The sequence below is a fragment of the Mytilus californianus genome, unplaced genomic scaffold (genome assembly GCF_021869535.1).
Source record: "Mytilus californianus isolate M0D057914Y unplaced genomic scaffold, xbMytCali1.0.p SCAF_9, whole genome shotgun sequence".
NCBI classification, from domain to species: domain Eukaryota; kingdom Metazoa; phylum Mollusca; class Bivalvia; order Mytilida; family Mytilidae; genus Mytilus; species Mytilus californianus.
Genome location: NW_026262745.1, coordinates 38858332 through 38881327, shown reverse-complemented (window position 1 = coordinate 38881327; position 22996 = coordinate 38858332). Strand labels below are relative to the sequence as shown.

Below are 22996 nucleotides of genomic sequence, written 5' to 3'. Positions count from 1 at the left end.
ACTAATTCTTGTACTGTACCAGGTTATAGGAAGGTTGAGCGTTCAAATCATGCTTAATCCATGTGCATGTCCCCATTTAGGAGTTTGTAATTAGGTGGTTGATCTCTGGTTGCTGTCTGTCATGATTCTTTTTCTTTTTTTGTACTATCTCAAATAAGGCTGTTGCTTTTCTCGATTAAATTGTTATCTTTAAGTCATGTATGTGTCTTTTATAGCAGATTGTTCAGTATAGGTTGCTTATTGTTGAAGACCGTCAATTGTAATCTATTAGTTGTCTCATTGGCAATCCTTAACATCTCCTTGTTGTTAGATTAAGAGCAGTATTCCCATTATTATATAATAAACAAGAAGAAAAAAAAACAATACATTTTATTATCTTCCTACTGTATACAATGATATGACTAACTGAGCTATACGAAAACAGTGTTTGAAGTTGGTTATACTTTCAGATATTTTTTTGTCCTGAAGTTTGTAAATCTTAAAACAAATTGAACTGCAACTTCAATGGTTCCAGCAGGCATTATGTGTTATGTTACTAATGTTAAAAGAATTCATACTTATAAAAAATACCGATGTTTGCAATCCCATTGTAGCGGTTTTTTTAAATTAAATTACGTTAAATCGGACACTTTAAAACTGTTTATCACAATCAGTTAACATATTTCAGATAATGTAAGTATTAAAAAAAAAACAGTTTTGTTGTGATTACATCTTTTTTATATATATATTGACAAACAAGTGAGTGATCATAATAAAATAAAAACTAAAAACATATTTTGTTTCATTTCAAACTTTTACAGTTTGATAAAATAATTATTCTTCAATGATGATGAATTCCTAATTTTCAGATATTTTATTCTGACTGTAGTTCCGAGATAACATTTGACAAATAAAGAAAACATTATATGACCCTCAAATATTTGATAAAACATAGTTAAAGCAATTAAATTGATCAAATTAATTTTTTCATATAATAGCAATAATGGCATCTGAAATTAAAAACTTGTAAATAATGACATAAAAAAAATAATGATTTTGCCACAATGTAATTAATTTTGCATAATGTTACCTGCATGCAAACATGGTAATGAACCTGCGTGAAGCTGAAATTAATTTATTCTAACAAGTTTAGAAAGGACTTCTGTTAGCAGAATATTTTTTTGAAAAATCTACCTTCTTATTATCCGTATAATGAAAATATGAAGATGCAAAATATGCTCCTTTTTATTTTATTTTTTTTTTCATTTAAAAGACGAACAGCAGATATGATAACAGAAACATGAATTAATCATGATTTATCTCTTGCCATCCAAAACCTTGGTTAGCATTAAAAGCTTGGTTAAAAGAATAATAATGCATTGTGGATATATTATGTGTTGGAAGAGACGTATATATTAAGATAAAAATGCTTTACAATTAACGATTACAATAATAACAATTTGAAAAAAATATAAACAGTACTGTTATAATGATAAAAAGTAATTAATATAGACTGTAAGTTTAATCTTTTATGAATCAATTGATACAGAACAAAAACATTATAACTAAGTTTTCTATAGGAATTAAACAAATTAAGTGTAAATTTGTTAAACTGAGTAAATTATCTGGAGAAATAATGAAATATATTTGGGTGAGTTGAATTCAATGTGTCACAGTTTCGACCATTACAAACTAAAGCAAATCTCGTGCATCTTTCACATATAAATAAAATACATAGATAAACTGTTTTAGTACAGAAAACACAAAAACAACAGTACGCAAAACACAACATAAAAAACTAAAGACTAAGCAACACGAACCCCACCAAAAAACTGGGGGTGATCTCAGGTGCTCCGGAAGGGTAATCAGATCCTGTGCCACATGTGGCACCCGTCGTGTTGCTCATGTTAATAAAACCCGGTAACAAGTCTAATTCGGTAGGTCACATTCGTAAAAAGTGGACGGGATTGTAGTTACGACATTAGGAACATATCCGCTATCATCTGTGAAACGGATATTCCATAACGCTCAACCAACTCGTGATACAGTCCGTAAAATTTACGAAAGGATGATTTCAACTTCACCATTTGGAACTCTTGGTTTAATAGCTTACTTGTGAGCAGCAACCCTCTATCAAGGAAATCATGATAGGAAATACAAGCCCGGGAATATCGTATTAATTGTGAGATATGTACTCCGTATGCAGACGCTGCTGGAATGTTGCTACATAGACATGGAAAGTTCACAATTGGGAAGCTGTAATCAATTCTTTTGTCGTAAAGTTTTGTTTTCAACCGACCCTCATTGTCAATTTCAAGATATGAGGCAAACATAACTGTATCTGTTGTATAAATCTTTACTTTTAAATAACCTTCCCGATGAGCAATCTATTGCCCCATCACGAGGATTTGAGATACAAATTAAGCATCATTAAATATATCTAAAAGTAAGGGCAATCATAAGACCAAAAGTAGTGTCCTAAACTTGGAACAATAAATAAGATGTATTCTAAGTTGCAGCATGTTTGATAATCATAAGATATGTCCTTAGATGGTTTAGGACATATCTTAGTCCTAAGGCTGCTTCAATAAACCTGGTTGGTCAAACTAATAATCAATCAGTGCCTGTTTTTATATGGCAATAACTGATAAAAGATTATTTTAAATAAAGAGTTAACCCAATTTTAACCAAAGTAAGATGAAATATATATTTTGAGGGATGAATTGATATTTCATTATTCATGCAAAATAGTTTTATGCCAAAAAAATTAAGTGGCTGATCTCACCTGACCCAGCATCGATTAATAGGTTAAATTTCTTAAGGGTGCTTGACTTATCTATAGTTCTTTGTTTCAAAATCTAAAGTGGAAACATATATCATATCATTGGTGTGAATAAACCATATTGTAAAAATTTTACAAAATGGTTTATTCACTACAATTATCTATAGTTGTTATTATTTTTTTGTTGTTTTATTTTTGCTTCGTTACAATCGGAAAAATTCAGCCATTTCCAACTAATTTGTATAGTATGTTCTTATGTTGTGGTGTTTCACTAGTTTTTTTCAGATTAGAGGAGGGTTGAACGCTCAAAACACGTTTATTATATATGTACCTATCTAAAGTCAGGAGCCTATAATTCAGTGGTTGTGGTGTGTTGCTGTCTGTCATATTTGTGTTTCACCTATTATTTTGTCAAAAGAGGCCATTGGTTTCTTCTTATGATCTTTTCAGACCGTACTGTGACCTGTAAGTGCTAAAATCTACGTCATTTTTACTTTGGTGGATAATTGTCTCAAATGGAATCATACTGCATTACCTTATTTTCACATTAAAGTCCTTTATATAGCTTGAACTGAAGAATTCCTATTTGAAAGTTTAAAGACTCCAATAATTAACTCATCTTATAAGAAAGAAATTAACCAACAGTAATCCTGGTTTTCACATTAGTTCTCTTTTTTTTTTCTTTTTTTCTCAGTTTAATCCCGATTTTTGCAGTAGTTAACAATCGGTTATAATTAGCACGAAAACATGTATAAACCGAACAAAATATGCCAAATTCAAGTGATGAAAGTTTTTTCTTATAAATGACTGATTGCAATAAACAAATAAACGTGTTAGCCATATGGTCAATGAATTTGAAAAGTAAAAAAGACAAAGGCACGACCAATTTTCTTCTTGATTTATATCACACAAACATTAAGGTCATTTCCAAAAAGACACCCAACCTTCACAAAAATTTACAGTATCATAATTTATATGTGCAATTGTAAGTTTTACCACACTTTTGTGTACTTCTAAACTTTTTACTTAATACATTACTTGAGATTGATCAAAACTGAAATTTCGACAGATATTGCAGAATTGTAGTCTTTATCAAAGATATACTCTAAAACTGAACGGGTCATTTAAAACCGTGGATATGAAAAGAACAGACACCACTATGTCAAAAAATTATTGATTGATTGATTGTTGGTTGCTTAACGTCCAGTGACAAAAGCCAAAATGAAATACTGCGAAAAGACAAACAACAGTTCAAGAAACAGTAGATATAAACCAAATTCCAACGGTTTTTCACAACTCTCTTATTTTTCTCTGGGAGTGAATAATTACATGGAAAATTGGACTACCGGTTATTAAGAACTTTTCACTCAAGTTTCCTTCCTAGTCAAAATTATCATGCGAATTAATAATTGAATATGTTAAATATGTATAGTCCCTAAACATTATCAACAAACATGTATCACAGTCAGATGATGTGCACTTTCACATTGCATATATAAAAAACCTTCAATTTTAAACACTTGTTCCTTCCATGTTGTCATCTTCATCTTTTTGCCAGTACGCTTGTACAACACCTTTGAATAGTAAAGGTCCGCCTTTGTGTAAAAACAGTGCTGGCCATACAACATAGGCAACGCTATCTCCGCTCTTTACAAATTCTTTGTATGTATTTTTATCAATTGGCGTGTATGAAACTGGATCGTCATCTAAATACATAACAGGGTCTTGAATTACCATACACCAACAAAGACAAACGCACTTTTCAAAGAACGTTGATTGGATTAAAATCTGCATCAAGTTTTCATTTTTGTAGATGTAATCCCAGTCTGCAATGATATTCTTACAAAGCATCTAAAATAATGATTTTTATCAAATGAATAGTCTGGTGGATAGTTGTCTCATTTGCAATCATACAACATCTTTCTATTTTAAACAGAGATTTTTTTTCATTCTTTTTTAATAAACTTAGTGTATGATACTTATTGTAATTTTCATTGAAGTGTCTTCAGCCCATCAAAACTGTTGATATTACCAAATTAAAACCTATTCGAACAAGCATACTGTATCAAAACCTGAATCCCGTTTGCATCCTTAAAATAATACTTCTACTTACAGTATAGGTATAGTTATGACTGCGAAAATAACTGCTGGATATGATATTTAATGTGCAGGGTGACCAGTGAAGCATACCATTTAATGTTTACATAGACAATGCACATAGTCTATTTTATAATGGGTTGCATGATAATGCAACTGCTTTCATTGTTGTTCAAAGAAACGAAAAGTTCGTCAAAGGAATAAAGGAATGCAAATTATTCATTTGAATTTGCAAAATCAATTTGATAGAGGTAAGACTATAGGTTGCACTTTGTAAATACAGCTGTTTCACAAATTAAGCCTCTTTTGGGGAGATATATAATATTGATAGATGTTTTGTTTTGTTTACGTACTGGTTCCCAGATACAAATGTATGATCTCTATGTTTCATCTCATAGAAACATAACTTGGGAATGTTACCAGTATAAATACACACTGATAGCGGCGAAATTCTGAAGAGGACCAAAAGTGAAGGCAGGGGTAGTACAGAATTTTAGTATAAGTTTAAATTCTTAGAAGTTCGGGGCATATAAATGTTGAAAATATGCCGCACAGCCCTATATTTTGACCTTTAAAAAAAATTGTAGCACAATTGAACTTTCTATTCTAGGATATAATTTTTTACGAAACTTAATAGTAAAAGTGGCACAGGTTTAGCCGTAAAAGGAGTTCCTGTGGGAAATTGCATTGTCTATATTTACAGAAGTGCAACCCTCAGATATGATACCAATTAAAAGTTAAACATTTGCATAGGCAAATTCAAAAGAATAATTTTCTTAAACAGAATCAAAGTTGTTTTTCATTAAGTAAGATTTGCCTTTACAAGTATGTGTACACCTTTCTTAAAATCATTTTAAACATCACTTTTGTTCTACATTTTTTTATACGACTATTATAGGATTGATTTCACCGTGGTTTCTTCCTTTTTGTCTTCTAACACTACTACTACTTCAAATTAGAATACCTTGCATGTAACTTTTATTTCATTGGAATATCTGAAATGGCCTTTGCATTTTCATGTTAGCTCTATCTCTTTTTATAATAGAGAGTGTACTTTGAAACAAAAATAGGGTTGAGTATAGATATGAAATGCTTAAATGCATGTGAAAATAAGCGATTCGTATTAGAACACAAACATGGACAAATATTGTTATTTACCTGATTTTCAAACAAAAACTTCGCAAAGTGTTCAGATTTTGCTCTTCTTAGTACCAATGCTTCTTTTAATACAGGTAAACTGGCAATTTCGTCTTTCTGTTTTTGGAATGTGAAATTATATAGATAACCTACGAATGTGCCCACTATGCAATTTTGATGTGGAATGGGTTAGGCTATTACTTTTGAAAATCCCATTGAGGGTCAAATGTTCGTGTAAGTTCAGTTTAAAGCCATGTTTATCGTACAATACAAATGAATGTCTTTTTTGGCACTTAAATCTGTTTCTATGATTTTTAATGTGTTTGTTTCTGAATTTTCTTTATAATTCGATCTTTTACCTTTATTTTTTATCCCAAATACTTTTCTTTATTTGAAATAAAAGGCAACTGGGTAGTATGTGATAATTTTGAAACGTTATTCTATTACATTGCTTTGAATTTAAAAAGATTCTTCTTGTGAACTGCACATTTGAAGGAAACATTTTAATAAATAGTTTTTACTTTTAATAAATAGTCATAAATCAAAGTCAAACGTATTGAAAATTTACCATACTTTTGCTTTATATACATATATAGTAAATGCAACTGATGGTCAAGTTTTCCTCACATTAGTTGCCAATCACCTAATGAGACGGCAAAATAAATGTTAGAAAGTTCAAACAAAAGAGTATGACAAAAATATTGAACTCCACGGCAAATTCAAACAGGGGAAGTGCATTAAAACTGACAAAATCAAACTCTATCAATCACAGCACAAGTGAAAAACAATATTCCTGACTTAGTACAGACATTTATTGGAGAAAATGGTGGATTAAACCTGGTTTTGTAGCTAGCTTAACCTCACACTTGTATGACAGTTGTTAATTTTTAATTTATATTGACAAAATTGGATGAACAACCCAAACAGACATAATGGGTTAATGTGATAATAATTTGAATCCAGCTGCCAAAACTATGTAAACATAGATCGCAGACATACAACACAACTGACTTAAAATTTCAAACAAACATAAAAATTAATCTACTGAAGACGCCAACAAAAAGGTACAGATAGTAGATTTGAAATTGACAATGACGTCAACAAAACATTTTTTAGTTGATAGTACATACCGTATATAGTAAATACACTTTCTCGATGAAGTAAAAATTAAGTAATACATATCAAGGGTAAACATAATAGAAACAACAATGTAAAAACCTGTTGTGCTTGAATCGCACATCAGGATCCAGCTGCACATAGAATGCCCAAAGTTTAAAAGTCAAATAACCTGATGGCGGGATGTATAGATACCAAGTCATTCGACCAAAAGAAACATAAGAGCAGGAAGACAAATAACAGGGAAACTAAAGTAAAATAAAAAGATACACAACTTCTGCACTTAGAATCTATAACTGAAGACAAGCTTGTATTCTTTACGAAGTAGACACTGAATTATTTTCTATTAGGTCTTGGTACTTTCTGATAACATTTTTGAGAAAAAGGACGTGACATTATTTGACAAAACCCTGACATTAAATTAAATTTTTGCTCAAACACCGATGACGATTTATAGAGTATGAGTAGCTGCAAGCTCTTGAATGTCGTATAAAGTGAGAAATGTATACTCCATACGCGATTGAAGTTTGTGTATTGCTGCTAGGGTGAGAAAAAATTATAACTTTAAAATTGAAATCGTTTCTTTGTCATAGATTCTGGCACTGAGATGACCGCTGTTGTCAAATCCGAGGCAAATGTCAAGAAATGTTACAGAAGAAGCTGTATCTGTGGTTTCTCTAATCCCTAGTTCAGGAGGATATATTAATTGGACACTCAGAAAAGTTTGGATTGTTAATGGAAAGCATCATCAATAAAACTCTATGTGAAAATAAACAAGCATTCTGAGAGTATTGTATGGCAATACAGAGTCCCCTACCGGTTAAAATTTCATTATACTGGAACAAAATGCTATACTTGATCTATAACTTGTCATTGTGTAAACTATATAACAAATATCAAGTCAATATCTTCAAGCATGACAAAAAAAAATGTGGAAACTGATTATTTGAGTGAATTTTCCAAATCCAAGGACCATAACTCTGCACAAAATCATCAGACCAGAACAAATTTCGTACTTGATCTCTAACTTGTCATTATAAAACTACAGACCAATTATAAAATCAAAATCTTCAAGCATGACCAAAAAATTAAGGGTGGAAAACTGATTATTTTGGGTGAATTTTCGAAGTCCAAGGACCATAACTCTGCACAAAATCATCAGATAGAAACAAAATTCAAACATGATCTGTAACTTGTCATGATAACACTATATACTAATTATCAAATCCATATCTTCAAGCACGAAGACAAAATTGTGGAAAACTGATTTGCCTGCTTGCCGGACTGACAAAAGGACAGACAGACAGACAGACAGACAGACAGACAGACAGACAGACAGACAGACAGACAGAGTGCAAACCTAAAGTCTCATTCGACTTCGTCGGTAGGGGACTAAAAACCTAGCTTCTCTGGTCAACTATTTATTTTACACGTGTCTAAAGAAACTCTGTCTTAAATGAAAATAAGAAAAGGTCAATCAGGAGAGGTGCCAATTCGTTCACAGGAATGCCGACAGCCTGCTTGAAAATTCTACCTCTAAATTCAACAAATATGTTGCAAATGAGAAACTCCATCATATAGATCAAAACAATAAATTTGTAGTGTATGGTACTATTTTTATGGAGGAAAGCATTGTGGATTATTTCTCTAAGCTGCTGGGTTTTGAATTTTTCTCATGTGGTGTAAAGGGTGGAAAAATCGAAGATTTTGATAGAATTTAATTCAGAAAATGACTGAGATTTTCCACAAGTTCTTTTTGACTTCTTCAGAATTCACATATGCCACTACGCGAGTAAATAGTGTCAGAGTATTTCTGTAATCCCTCTTCCACTGTGGCCGAAATATGATTAATCTAACGGACAATTCCTTTGTAGAACATATATATACTAATCATACCGTTTTAAAAGTCAAACACATTGTTTCTGCAAGTGCTTCTCCAAGTTTATGTATTTGCTCTTCTGCTTTCAGTATGCATTCTATATAGCAACACTGAAATTTCAAAATTTCATAATTATTAAAACTGTTCCACCCTGAAAAGTTATTTTTCCTCAGAATGATGAATGTACAAGAAATGATTGTTTTGTCTATACTCATTTTATAATAAAGGCGACAAGTTTTAAAAATACAAATATCCTATATATTTGAAGAAATGTGTTTTTCTGTTTCATTGTCATTGATGCATATTTATCTGAATAGAAAATTATGTTATAGTTAACGCATATTTTAAGGTTTTCTTGTCGTATAACACACCGAGGTGTGTCAGGATTGATCAAACGAAAGACCGACCGTGAAGAGGTCTTTCTTTTGGCATTCATGACACCACAAGGTGTGTTTTACGACAGGAAAAATCTTACGATATGCATTATCTGACAATTTTTTTTTGTTTTTGTTTGCAGAAATTGTATCCATCTTACAGATCCCATTAAAGTACCATATTCAATTATTATGCGTTAAGTTATAACCACGCCAAACGCCTAAATCATAAAGAAAAGCAAAACTCACCAACTTAAATCTAAACGTTAGTAATCACTGTCGAATTTAATCAAAATTTTACTGCATAAACCAAGAAACAATTGATAATATTTTTGAGTGCATATAAAATACATATCACTTGTTAGGTAATTTATTATATTAACTATATATTAGGGGTGCTATGTTTTTTCTCTGGTTTCATTATAGTTTTACCGCTGATAAACAGAATAGCGTCAACAATTCGATTCCAACTTATTCATAATACTAGCTTTCTCTCTTTTGCCTGGCAATATAATGCATTATAGACCCCTACTACCATTAAATTACGTGGCTGTTCCCTTAAAGTAAATGAGAACATTTTGGTAGTTACATATTGCAAAAGAATATAAAAAAAATCACGAACTGGCACAAAAAGAGCAAAAAATCGTAAAGTTCTTTTGTATATGAATAATCCTCCACATGAATGTGATAAAAACAAACGAAAAGCTTTATATAACTCTTAATTTCATGGTTGTATAAGTCAAATATAAATTATAAGAATTTAATGCTACTTTTTATAATTTTATAGAGTTGTAAAAACGTTGATCGTGCGCACATCTTTAGAAGGAAGTGCCTTCGCGCTTTATACAAAATGTACTTCGGTCAACGTTTTTACACCCAATAAAACTTATTGTATTTGCCCTGTTTATTTGTACAATAAAACTAACAAAAATGATAAGAATAACAACTAAAAGAACCTCAGTAAGACAAATGGGACGGCAAAATATTGAACAAAACAAAACTCACACATTTTATAATGTTCAACCTATAATACCTGGAAGGTCACATAAATTGCTATAATGACTAAAACCAATGTTCTGCAATCCTACAATTAAGGGGAGATAATATGTTTGGATTTGGATTGTCTCCCTTTGAGTGTTGAAATAAAGTTTAGTGGGTATAAATTTGTTGGTTCCCCCCCAAAATCAGGCATTAGATACTTGCAACTATTTAAATATAAATAATCCACGAGCACGAGAAAAAGTCTTCGAACTTATTGAAACATATGATCTAATCGATCCCTTTCGAGAATTCTACCCAGATAAGAAACGATATACGTGGAGAAAAGTTAATCCTCTGAAGCAAGCTAGGCTTGATATTTTTCTTGTATCTCAGAGTTTCTATCAAAATATAAGAGAAGTAGAAATCAAAACAGTTATAGATCTGACCATTCACCAATAGTTTTACATTTTAAAATAAGTGATTTCAATATTGGGAAGGGTTTATGGAAATTTTTAATAATAGTTTACTGTACGATATAGAATATATTGAAACCGTCAAAGAAAAAATAAAACAAGTTAAGGATCAATATGCAACTTTAGTATACAATAAAGATACACTAGATCAGGTGGAGTCCTTAGATATTCAATTCACAATAAATGATCAACTGTTCTTAGAAACATTAATGACCGAAATTAGGGGTAAAACAATTTCCTTTGCATCTTATAAAAAGAAAGAAAAAAATAAATTCGAAGATGCTCTGGTAAACGAAATTCAAAAATTGGAAGAAAATATACAAACCACAGAAACTCTAGAAAATCTTAACAAAAAAAAACTGAATTACAAATTTTAAGACAAGGAAAAATGCGTGGTCATTATGTACATTCAAAAATGCAATGGGTAGAAGAAGGAGAAAGATCCTCCAAATATTTCCTCTATTTAGAAACTAAGAATTTTGTTAATAAAACAATTCCAAGAATAGTCAATAATGAAGGTCTTTGTATAAACAAACAAGAACAGATTTTAATGAAAGCCAAAAATTTCTATAAGGACTTATATTCAAAAAAAGATACAATAGAAAATGTTGGTCTCAATACGAAAATTACATATTTAGATGTCCCTAAGTTAACAAATGAAATAAGAGATACCCTTGAGGGGAAAATTTCTTATTCAGAATTAACAGCAACCATTAAAAGAATGAAAAATAACAAAAGTCCAGGATCGGACGGATATACCAGTGAGTTCTTTAAATTCTTTTGGATAGATTTAGGCAAATTTGTTCTACGGTCAATCAACTATGGCTATAATATGGGTGAAATGTCAGTATCTCAAAAAAGGAGAATAATCACTTGTAGACCAAAGGGGGATAAACCAAGACAATATATGAAAAACTGGCGATCTATAAGTCTTTTAAACACAATATATAAACTTGGGTCTATCTATATTGCAGAGCGATTGAAGTCTATCTTGACACTTTTGATAAATAATGATTAAACAGGGTTTATTCCTGGAAGATATATTGGTGAAAGTACTAGATCAATTTGGAGTTTTATTAAAAGCGTATTGGACTTCTTCAGTTTTGAACCATCTATTAAACATTGGATCGTTACTTTTTATACTAAAATTCAATCTGCAGTAACTCAAAATTGCCATCTCTCAGAATGTTTTGAGATTCAGAGAGGCTGTCAACAAGGGGATCCCCTGTCACCATATATATTTTTACTGTGTGCAGAGATACTTGGTATACTTATACGAAATAATGACCAAATTAAAGGAATTACTATAGATGACTCAGAGTATCTCATCTCACAATATGCAGATGATACTTCTCTTATACTTGATGGATCACTAGAATCTTTGGATGCATCTCTCCATACTCTAGATAAATATGCAGATTTATCAAGCCTTAATATAAATTTAGACAAGACAAAGGTTGTTTGGGTTGGGAAGAAAAAGTTTAGCCAAAAAACTATGTGTATTAAGTGGGGTTTGGAATGGGGTTCCAGCAGATTTACACTTCTTGGGATAAATTTCTCCGTGGATCTTAATGAAATTGAAAATTTAAACTATGACCCCAGGATGAAAGAAATCGAAAATACTAAAAAAAACTTGGACAAACCAAATACTCTCCCCAATTGGAAAAATAACAGTGATAAAAACACTTAAAATATCAAAATTAGACCATTTATTCCTATCCATACCTAGTCCAAATAGTACAAAGCTTAAATATTTTACTGACAAAATATTCTCCTTTATCTGGGATAACAAACCAGATAAAGTTAAAAGAGAAATTTTAACCAAACCACACTGTTCAGGAGGTCTAAACATGATAAATATTGAAAACTACATAAAAGGTTTAAAATTAACCTGGATAAGAAGAATTAATAAAAATAATTCAAAACTTGTGAAATTATTCCTCTTTTCAGAAAATTTGAATTTTTTGGAAATGCAATTTCTGGGCCCATATAAAAAGCTGAAAAATCCTTTTTGGAAAGAAGTATTTGATGCTTGGTATGATCTTCAAAATATTCAAGATAAATCTCAAATTAACACATGCAATATATGGAAGAATGATGAAATAAAGATTGGTAATCAATCAGTTTTATATAAAGAATGGACTAAAAAAGGGATTTGGCTGATTAATGGTTTGTTAGATGAACGTGGAAATTTCATGACGTTTGATAATTTTAAAAATGTATACAGTATCAAAACTAATTTCCTTACATATCAAGGCTTAATTTCTGCAATAAAAAAGTATTTAAAAGAATATAATATATGTCCCAATGACTTAGTGAGAGAAAATGGCCCAGTTTTGCCCTCAGTTATTAAAATATTTTTCAAATCCCCGAGAGGTTCAAAAGATATGTATAATATTTTAAATAGTAAAAAGTCAAATCTTCAACAGAAGTGTGAACAAAAATGGTCTTTACTTCTAAATACAAACTACAATTGGAAAAATATCTATAGATTGCCCTTTTATATTACTAAGAATTCTAAACTGCAGTGGTTTCAATACAGACTAAAATATCAAATTTTAGGCACGAATGAACTTCTCTTTAAAATAAAAGTGAAAGATACAAATAAGAGTAGTTTTGGGTGTGGAGAGGTCGAAACAATAGAACATATATTCTGGACTTGTCCGTATATATCAAAATTTTGGGAGGACCTTAACTCCTGGATATTCCAGAAGATAGAAATAGAACTAACTTTAAATATAGATTTGGTTTTATTTGGTTTCTAACGAAATATGATAAAAATGATATAAGAAACTAAATAATTCTGTTAACAAAATTCTATATTTATAGAAGCAAATTATCATTGGAACAAACCAATATTATAGCACTAAAAAATCATTTAAAAGAAAACTTATTAATAGAAAAAAATATATTTTATAAAAATAAAAGTCTGAGTAGGGCAGAGAACTGCTGGAACCCCTGGACCCTTTTATTATCATAAAAACAAAGATAAACAACAGACACCATATGTTGTATAAATCAAAAATATGTATTCTTTGTCCAAGCAGCCTCTGTCTTTCAATCATATTCTACAATGTATTTAACTATTTTAGCTGTGTCTATTAATTTAAATTATGTTGTATATCTTCTGTCTTTATATTATATTGTGCATAAAATGTGTATAACTTACTATTATGTTCATTTGCAAATAAAAAGAAATTCATTATATAAAAAAAAAATAACTATAAAAAAAAAGCATTCAATTCTTAAATAAGATGTTTGACACAGGTCATTATTTTATGTCTATAGCTAGAAGAACATTTTTAATGAAACTTGGTATTATTCGGGTTGTTTCTTCAAATGCAAGACCTATCGTTCCGAAAGGAAATATCTCAATATATTTATATATAAGTCAACTTAATGCCACTATGATCGCCAAAAATATTGTCTGTTATGTCAATTAGCAGTACTTGTAATGAGAACTCTACGAGTTTCTTTGCAGATAATACACTCTGGGTGGTTTTTTGCTGTGATATCATTTTTAAGTATAAAAATAGAATGCATACAAATTATGTAAGAGCTCTTTGTATGTGTTCAAAAGAAAAAGCATGTTTGCATTAGAACAACTATAATGAAATATAACCTTCAATAGTTTGTGAAGGTGTCGTATGATGATTTCCTCTATTTCACTGTCTTTCATATCTGGGTAGTATTTCTTAACTTCTATAGTATTTTCCATAGCATCTGTCCATTCGTTGTCATACAGCTCGCCATACTTCTCGCCAATTTTCATTGGACGATTTGGATCACCAAGGTCTGTGATAGATGGATTGCCTTTTGTCAATTTTTCACCTGCAACACTGCTCAACCTTCAAAATTTGTATTATTCATCAAAACGTTTGCGAATATTCTATAAACAACAAAATAATTTAATTCAAAAATATTCTACTATGGTTACCTTTTTAATATCAAATATATAATGACTGGAATGATAAAGCCTGACACCTGTTTGTTGAGTGTTTCAACGACTCTGGGGTTCGATTGTGAATCTTTGTAGAATTTCCCAAAAACTTACCTTGATTTCTCTCTCCCAATTAATATTTTCTCGGCTCGTCTCTTACCTTTCAATTTTCAACGTAGATAAGACGTTTATTTTAACCTTTAGTTTCCGATATTATATATTTACGATATAAAATTATCTTGGAATTTCAATAGATGCAAAAATAATGAAGCTTCCTATATCAATATTAGTTTAAATTAATTCATATTTCCTTTGTTGCAACATCCTTAAAGTAGAATTTTGGTTATAAGGCCGTTATAGTGTAAAACAATTATGTATTTGTTGTACCTCAATGGGTTCATTAAAGAAAATTATTATTCTGATTTCGATTCGATGGGATTACTAAAATTGAATATCAAATTATGTTAGTAGTTGTTGTAATAAAACAAAGCACATAAAGGTTTTTAGTTAATATACTTCTATTTGGCAGTTATATTATTATCCAGAAATGCGCTTCGGACGCATGAAATTTATATAACGTGCTGTTTTCATTTTTTATAGAAAACCACTTAAGCCTTAATATTTGATTGTAAAATGCACTAAGAGTTTTTTGGCCGACACGACATATTAAATTACTTTTCAGTAAATCGATCCAAAAAGCCATGCTTTCTTTAATAACGACCGTTGTACATTCATGGAGACAACATACATCAATATCAAGAAAACTGCAGAATACGACTACATGTATTCGTCGAGTTCGTAAAGAAAAATGAAATCAAACTATAAATTGCTAATAATTAAAATTATTAAAGCAATCCGTGGCTTTGGAACCGTAATCATTGGTCTTTTCTTTGTAGTAACGATTTCCGTCGTTCTTCCTTAAATACAATTTGGGCGGTTTTTGTGTCAACATTACCCATTTTAATAGAGGCCGTAGAGAGTGATCATCCACGAGTATTACGATTAAATTGAGACATTAACACGTCATACAATGGAGTATGCGTATGAAATTTCTCAGAAACGGGAAGTTGACATGTGTATGATTGAAATCATCAGGTTTGTCAGAGATTCTTATTCTAAGTCGTCAATCTATGCTAATATTATGGAAAATCAAGAAGTGTAGCAGACAGTTTCTGTAATACCCTTAATCTCAAAGTTCACATAGATAAACTGTAATCTAGGTTACTAAGGGGCAGGACATCATCACTATATTTGGAAGTGACGTTTAAATTTTTGAATTTTCCTCGGAGTTCAGTATTTTTGTGATTTTGCTTCTTTTTTTCAAATATGCAAGATATTGTTTTCTTGTTTGTCTTTGAGAAGGTTCCTTATGTTTCATATGACAACAAAATCAAGTCGTCCAGCAGGGATGTATTATACGTACCCATAAGGATACCGACTATTTGTTAAAATATCAATCCATCAAATTCGACAAGTATGTTGTCGATCAAATAGTCTAGCATATCGATTACATCATTCGTAAAGTATCTGATGTTGGGATCAGAGTGTATCCTCGCGCAGTAAAATTGTTCATGGTCCAAATCAAAATTTGTAAGGATTTACATTTGATTTGACACTTCTCGATTTTTATCTTATCACAGTATTTCTGAAAGAAGACTGATGAGAAAAACTTTATAAGATGTTTAGTTGAACATCAAAGACGACTTTGAATTTTGCGAAGTTTAGGTATCAAGTATAAAGACTTTTTTGATTATTTTTTATGGAAGGATGGATTTGTAATTTTCTTAAATCTTCTCCCTCGTGTATGACAAATATGGTATTCCAAGAATTGTTGTGAAACAGTGTAGCTTTGACATACATTTTACCAAAATAGGTCTATTCAACTTGATAATTAATTGAAAACTATCTTCATTAATGAGCATTTGTTATTATCGTTGATATTTTAGTGAAACGCAAGGCTGTTATATTTCGAGTCTTTATATTATTTCTTAAAACCTCAAATTTGCTTCGGAAAGGGAAAAAATATATATATAATTGTTCCTTTTTCCTGACTGAAAATTAAAATGGTTTTTGAAAAAAAAATAAGTAGACTATAAAGGGAAGTAATTTGGACTTGACAATGAGAGACGGGGAATACCAAAGGAATATTCAAACTAATAAGTCGAAGAAAAACATACAAAAAAAACAACTAAAAGACATACAACAGTCTACAAAACAAAACATAGACAAGTTAAGACTCATCAACAGAAACCTCACCAAAACCGGGGTTGATCTCGGGTGATCAAGAAAGGTAAGCTTATCCTGCTTCATATTTTGCGCCTGTTGTGCTTTTCATTTAAGTACAAATTTAGTGTTGGTCTAATTCATTGATGCTACATTAGAGGAAAAGAGGACGTGATTGTGGTTAAGACAATTGCCACTTATCCGTCTTCGTCTGTAAAACAAATATTCTACAACTGGTGTGATTGCGTCCTTAAAATTTTCGAAGTTATGAATTCAACTTCATTGCATAGAATCCTTGGAATAATAGCTTCCTTGTAAATAGCAACCCCCTATCTATGACATCATGGTACAAAACAAAGGTAGCTCTGGCGTAGCGTATCAACTGGGAGAAATATACTCAATATTCAAGCGCAGAAATGGAAAATTTCCCATTTGAAAACAGAAATCATTTCTTTTTTCGTAAAGTTCTGTTCTTACCTGCCCACATTGTTAATCTCTAAATGTTAGTCATGATATTGAGCACCATTTACTGTATCCTTTATTCATAGTTCGATAGTATAGATACGTTCAACATAGTTACCAAATTTTTAATTATTAGTGAAAGGACATCATTTATATAGCGAAACGTGAAGTTGAAGTATAATGCTAGAATCTTTTCATTCTTCTTAAGAAACTCGTGTATGTAGTCTGCTTCGCATCAATATAAGAACAAATCTGGAAGAATAGGAGCATAGCTTGTTCCCATAGGAATGTAAATTATTTGTAGAAAAAACACCTCCACCAAAACGAATATGATTTCAATCGAGATATCAAACATCGTGATAATTTCAGTTTTAGAATATTGTTTTGGTTTTAATAAGAGTGTTCTAATTTTATAACGAATGATCTGTCCTTCCTTTAAACATGGTAATTGTATCTACGTTGGAATTTGCTTCTACTAAAACAAAGTAGGTCAAATTCTTTCACTTTGTATTCAAGTATGGAATGGAGAATACTTATGTAGAGGGTAGAAAAGTCAAATGTGTTATACTATTGCAAGAGGAAAGGGACTTACATTGATTGTACTATAACAGATCCTTTAATCTTTTAAATATACACATCTGATTCACACCGCCCTTATAGTAGGACGTTTCATAAAAACTCTGAAGTCCGGGTTTGATTGCTTTAAAGTTGTAAATAGTTGAGAGAAAGAGATTTTGTGGAGCACTTGGAAGACCCAGCAATATAACGTTGTTTGTAGGGACACTTATGCCAATTAGGTATCCAATAAAGTGAAAGAAGATTTGGTTCTTCATCTTTAATTTGAAATTCCATACGGACAAAGAACAGACACTATGAATTTGATTATTCAGGATTTCCTCTTTGGTTAGTGGTGATGGGTTTATGTTAAAGTTCCAAGTGAATTGTCAATACCTAATTCTTTTATCAAGCAGTTTATGAAATGTGATTCACAACAACAAAACATGTTGTATGGAGGTTTTATCAGCGGGACAACAACATATATGTCATGGAGGAAGGACAGGTGCTTAGCAAAATTCTGGTCTTAAAAGATTGATATATATTCAGTTTTAAAATTCTTATTTTTATCGACAACCACACAGCCTGACCTCTAAAATCATAAATATCAGAAAAAAGATTCTCCATTGTTTCCACAAAGAATTTGAACCAATTCGTTAAAATTAAATCTGTCATAAACAATGCCTCCTTTGTTCGGAAAATCTGAAATCTATAATCACGGTTAATATGAAATGTAATCATTTAGTAGAAAAGTACACCGTTGGTATAATATGGAAACTTAATATTCGCAACTTGGCTACGTATTAAAATAATATTGCTAAGATTAGTAATAAAGTACTCACAATAAATAGTTTGACTCAAAACGCTAATATATTCAACGCAGAAACTACAATTCCACTATTGTTTTACTACTGAATAACTTTTTTTTATTTGCGTTAAAAGTTTACCAGTCAAGATCAGTATTTTAATGTTTGACTTTATTATCTGTCATTTAATGAACACTATTGATGGTTTTTGTTTTAATATTTTCCACCTTAGGTATCTTATAGTTTCCTCAGTTGTATTGGATAAAATTGCCTTCCGACCTATTTTCTTCTACTATTTATTATTTCGGAGTAAATGTCAGCCAGAAATAATAAAATATACCCATATATAGCAGCCAAAAATATAATTTGGGTGGTTTGATTTCATATTAATAGGCCAGTACTTTGAAATTGCTTATATTAACTCCGAAACAGAGATATGCAGGATTGTCAAGTGGTAGCGACAAGAAATGTATGGTGAGACAAAAATTTAGGGATGTTTTTCTGTTTGACTTTGGTATGAAAATAACGAACTTGTTGCGTTGTGTTCAAATGTCTTTTCTGGTTTTATCTGATCAAAAAGAAAACTGTAAACCTTTTATTCAGTTTACTTTTTTGCAGATTCCGTTAATTTCTTTTTTGATGCAAAGTAATTTCCCCTTTTAACAAATTTCTGTGGCCGTATTTTAAAAACTTATTTGAAAAGGTATACAGTAGTTAATATACACAACCTTTTGTAATCTGCTAAACAATAAATTGTCGTTGATATAAAATCTTTTGAATGTCGAGCTTTTTCATTTTTTAAGTTATACTTTATTTGGCTTTTTACCTATTTTGCTTGAGCTTCACTGATGAGTGGTTTGTAGACGAATGCGCGTTTGACGTATAAAATTACGAACCTGGTATCTTTGAAATATTTTTTAAAGTAGCCTGCATATGACGAAAAATACTGAAATCATTTCAATACCATTTGATTTGGTAAGGATTACCATATTTTTAAAAGAAGACTGAGAATCGCATCAACCAAAAATGGACGGACATACTTTGATAGATTTAAAAGAGTGAACGTTGCCATTGAACCCTGTACTAACCTAGCTTTCACAAATATGTAGAATTGTCCACATCAACAATAAACTCCATAATATTTGACAGCGAAAAGACTAACGCGGTAATTTCGAAAATATTATGTTACTGACGTAGGACTGTAGTTTAAACAAAGTATGCAAATAAGTTTATAATACTACCTAGTTTGCAAATCATCTTTCTCCTTTCTAATTCCCCTTATTGTTCCTTCTTGATCTGAAATCAAGCCTTTTTGGTGATTCACTATCTTATTCATTTCAGATATACTATAATCCTTTTGTTTAAGTTGATTTAGAAATGCCTGCTGCCTAAAAAATATCATATTTACACTTGCACATTTAATGAAAATTTCATGTTAATTTTCATTTTTTTTTTAAATTGGTTCCAGCAAAAAATCTTGAAGAAGATATATTTTTCAAGGTTGTTTGCCTTATCGGTCAAACAGTGTCTTTGTTTGGTTTGTTTTGTCCTTTTGAATTGCCAGTCTTCAGTAATCACATTGGTAGATTCAAAGGTTGTGTTCATGTTAATTTTTTTTGTTTAAATCATATTTTATGTTGAATAGGTATTTCCATTTAATTAAGTATATTGTGATACGGTTTTTTCTTCGGAACTTTTTTTATTGGTCCAAATTGGGCTTTTATATATAGGTTGTGACCCGTGGCCAACTGCATTCTATTGTTCTTATAAAACATATCTTTTAATTAATAAAAACCGGCTGTTGTTGTTAACCGAGTCTAGATTCTACATTTTTTGCGATTTAATGCGTAATAGAACTCTATCCATATTATAAATAAATGTGTTATATGATTTGCAGCTATCGTACCTCTTAAAATTATTTAAAACGAGTTACCAAAATATGATAAGTAAGTCGATTATTGTATGTTATGATTGTGTACTCTGTATTTTCACAAACGTTTGTCTGTAGTTTGTGGCTCTAATGGACAAAAAAGATAGAAGAAACATGAAGTATGTATCAGTGAATCAACTTTATACTAGCTTTTAAAAAGAAACAAGAGTATGTAATGCATGCACTTTGTTAATCAAACTGAACCAGTTTAATCCAATCGCCTAGAGTCGCCGTCACTTAAAATTGGACCCATGTTATACTTTAAAGATATCAATCGCGTTCATCCGAGATGATGTTTTTCCTTTAGCGGAACCTAAAATGTTTCCAAAATACCACTACTGTCCTATCTTTTATTGTGATTGCACTGTATTATCATGACCTTCACATTTTACTCTCCGGTAATATACGTGTCATTGATGTGACACAGTTTCCCGCGCTTTATAGTAGCGTATCGTCTGCTCTAGAATATTTTGCTGAACTTACCTTGGAATTGATGAAAAGTTCCAAGTAGTCCCAAAAATATGTAAATAAACTGAACGTGAGACTCCACGGTAACACTTCCGTTGAAAAAACAATGTCGGATTCCACCATTGAAAATCGTCTAGGATAATGTGTAGGCAAGGGTTATAAAGTGAAATCATAATAAAAGGTAGGACAATGATGGTTTTTCGAAAACATATTATATTCCTCTAAGATAAAAACGTCATCTCGAATGAACGCGATTGATAGTTAGAAAATATTTGATAAAAAACCTGGATCCAATTTTACATGACGGCGACTATAGTATAATGTAGTTTCGGTGATTCGGTGACAATAGTAAAATAAATGGACAAAAAATACTGGGTGTTTTAGAGTTTTTTGGTCTATTCCGTAACAAATGTTTTGGTCTACATTATTTGCGTTTTGTTTTTCATCATTGTTTAGTAGCTCTCTAATTTATACTAGAGGTAGCTTTAATACCATTAAGGGAAAGTTACAAGGTTTTTATTTCATTTGTATGTTATTCCTATAACCCTCAATACATACTTGCTTTGCAATTCTCTTTCTTTTTCTGCCTGTACTCTCTGGTAATTTTCAATACGTTTTTCGTAATTATCAAATACCTTTTGAATAGACTGGTTCCTATAAATATATTAACTTGTTCCATGAAGGTGATTTCACTGGTGCCGACCAATTGAAGATTTTGATTTAATTCGGATTATTGAATTCGTAAACTATTGAGATTGTGCATTTACAAAATAAGTTGGTTATCATTTGTTTTTAATTATTCATTAAGTTTGTCACAGATGTAGTTTATGTGTTCCAATCAACTCAGCAAAATAAGCAAATATTCAAAATCCGAGTAATCTACTAAGTGATCTATAGGTATTCAGTCTAGCATGTAATCGAAAATATAAGTGAATGAAAGAAAAAAGGTAAGTGGAAAAAATGTCTGTACAAAAAAAGACTGCGCAACATGAAAACCACCAAAAACTGGTGTGATTTTAGGTGCTCAGGTAGAATAAGTGCTCCACCAGGGAAATCGGTTAAGTTGCCAATGGTATGTACAAAATCAATGATAAGTCTCACTCGTTGATGTGAAAATCGATGACAGGACTGTGGTTATATATTACAGCTAAGTATTTATATTTTTCAAACTGACTTACTAGTACCATAGCTGCTATATTTGTGCGAGTTGCATTCATGATGGATGAAATAGATTCTTGAACTTTTAAATGGTACACACGCGAATAGTGAATTTGACGATTGATATGCCAATCAATCATTTAAAAAATGTATTTTCAAAAGGCAATTGATTTCAGAATGCTTACACTTGCTGACCAGTGTAGACATGTATGTCAGAGATAATTTCCTTGGTTGTTTAAAGGACAAAAAACGGGCCAAATAAAAGACAGGAATCCTGTATGTGTGAATCAATGTTATAACTATACCTAATTTGCAAATCATCCCTCTCCTTTTGTATTATTTTAATTTTTTCTTCTTGATCTGATACTATTTCTTTATGTCGATTTAGCATCATGTTTAAGTCTGATATACTTCTGTCCTTTTCATTCAGTTGGTTTTGAAATTCTTGGTTCCTAAAAAGATCGGTTATTGTTTTGCAAATCTATCTGTTATATATACATTAATTTAAGTATATAACAAAGTTAAAACTATTGAAATAATAAATTAAATGTATTCCCAATTATAAACATTTTTTTCTAAAATCATTTGTATGTCTGCTTCAATATTTTTAGAGAATAAAAAAATGATACTTGCAAA

The 22996-nt window shown here is 30.9% G+C and overlaps 1 protein-coding gene across 1 annotated transcript in view; it reads right to left on the bottom strand.

Moving 5' to 3' along the window:
* Positions 1–3432: 3432 nt before the first annotated feature.
* Positions 3433–22996, bottom strand: part of LOC127715874 (centromere-associated protein E-like) — a 34180-nt gene continuing 14616 nt past the window's right edge. Inside the window, exons 6-11 of the mRNA XM_052221996.1 lie at positions 22666–22812; positions 21761–21856; positions 20046–20192; positions 14441–14666; positions 6017–6112; positions 3433–4612 (exon numbers count right to left, since the gene is read on the bottom strand). Of these exons, the coding sequence (XP_052077956.1) occupies positions 4274–4612; positions 6017–6112; positions 14441–14666; positions 20046–20192; positions 21761–21856; positions 22666–22812 (1051 nt within the window). The 3' untranslated portion in view covers positions 3433–4273. The remainder of the gene's footprint in view (positions 4613–6016; positions 6113–14440; positions 14667–20045; positions 20193–21760; positions 21857–22665; positions 22813–22996) is intronic.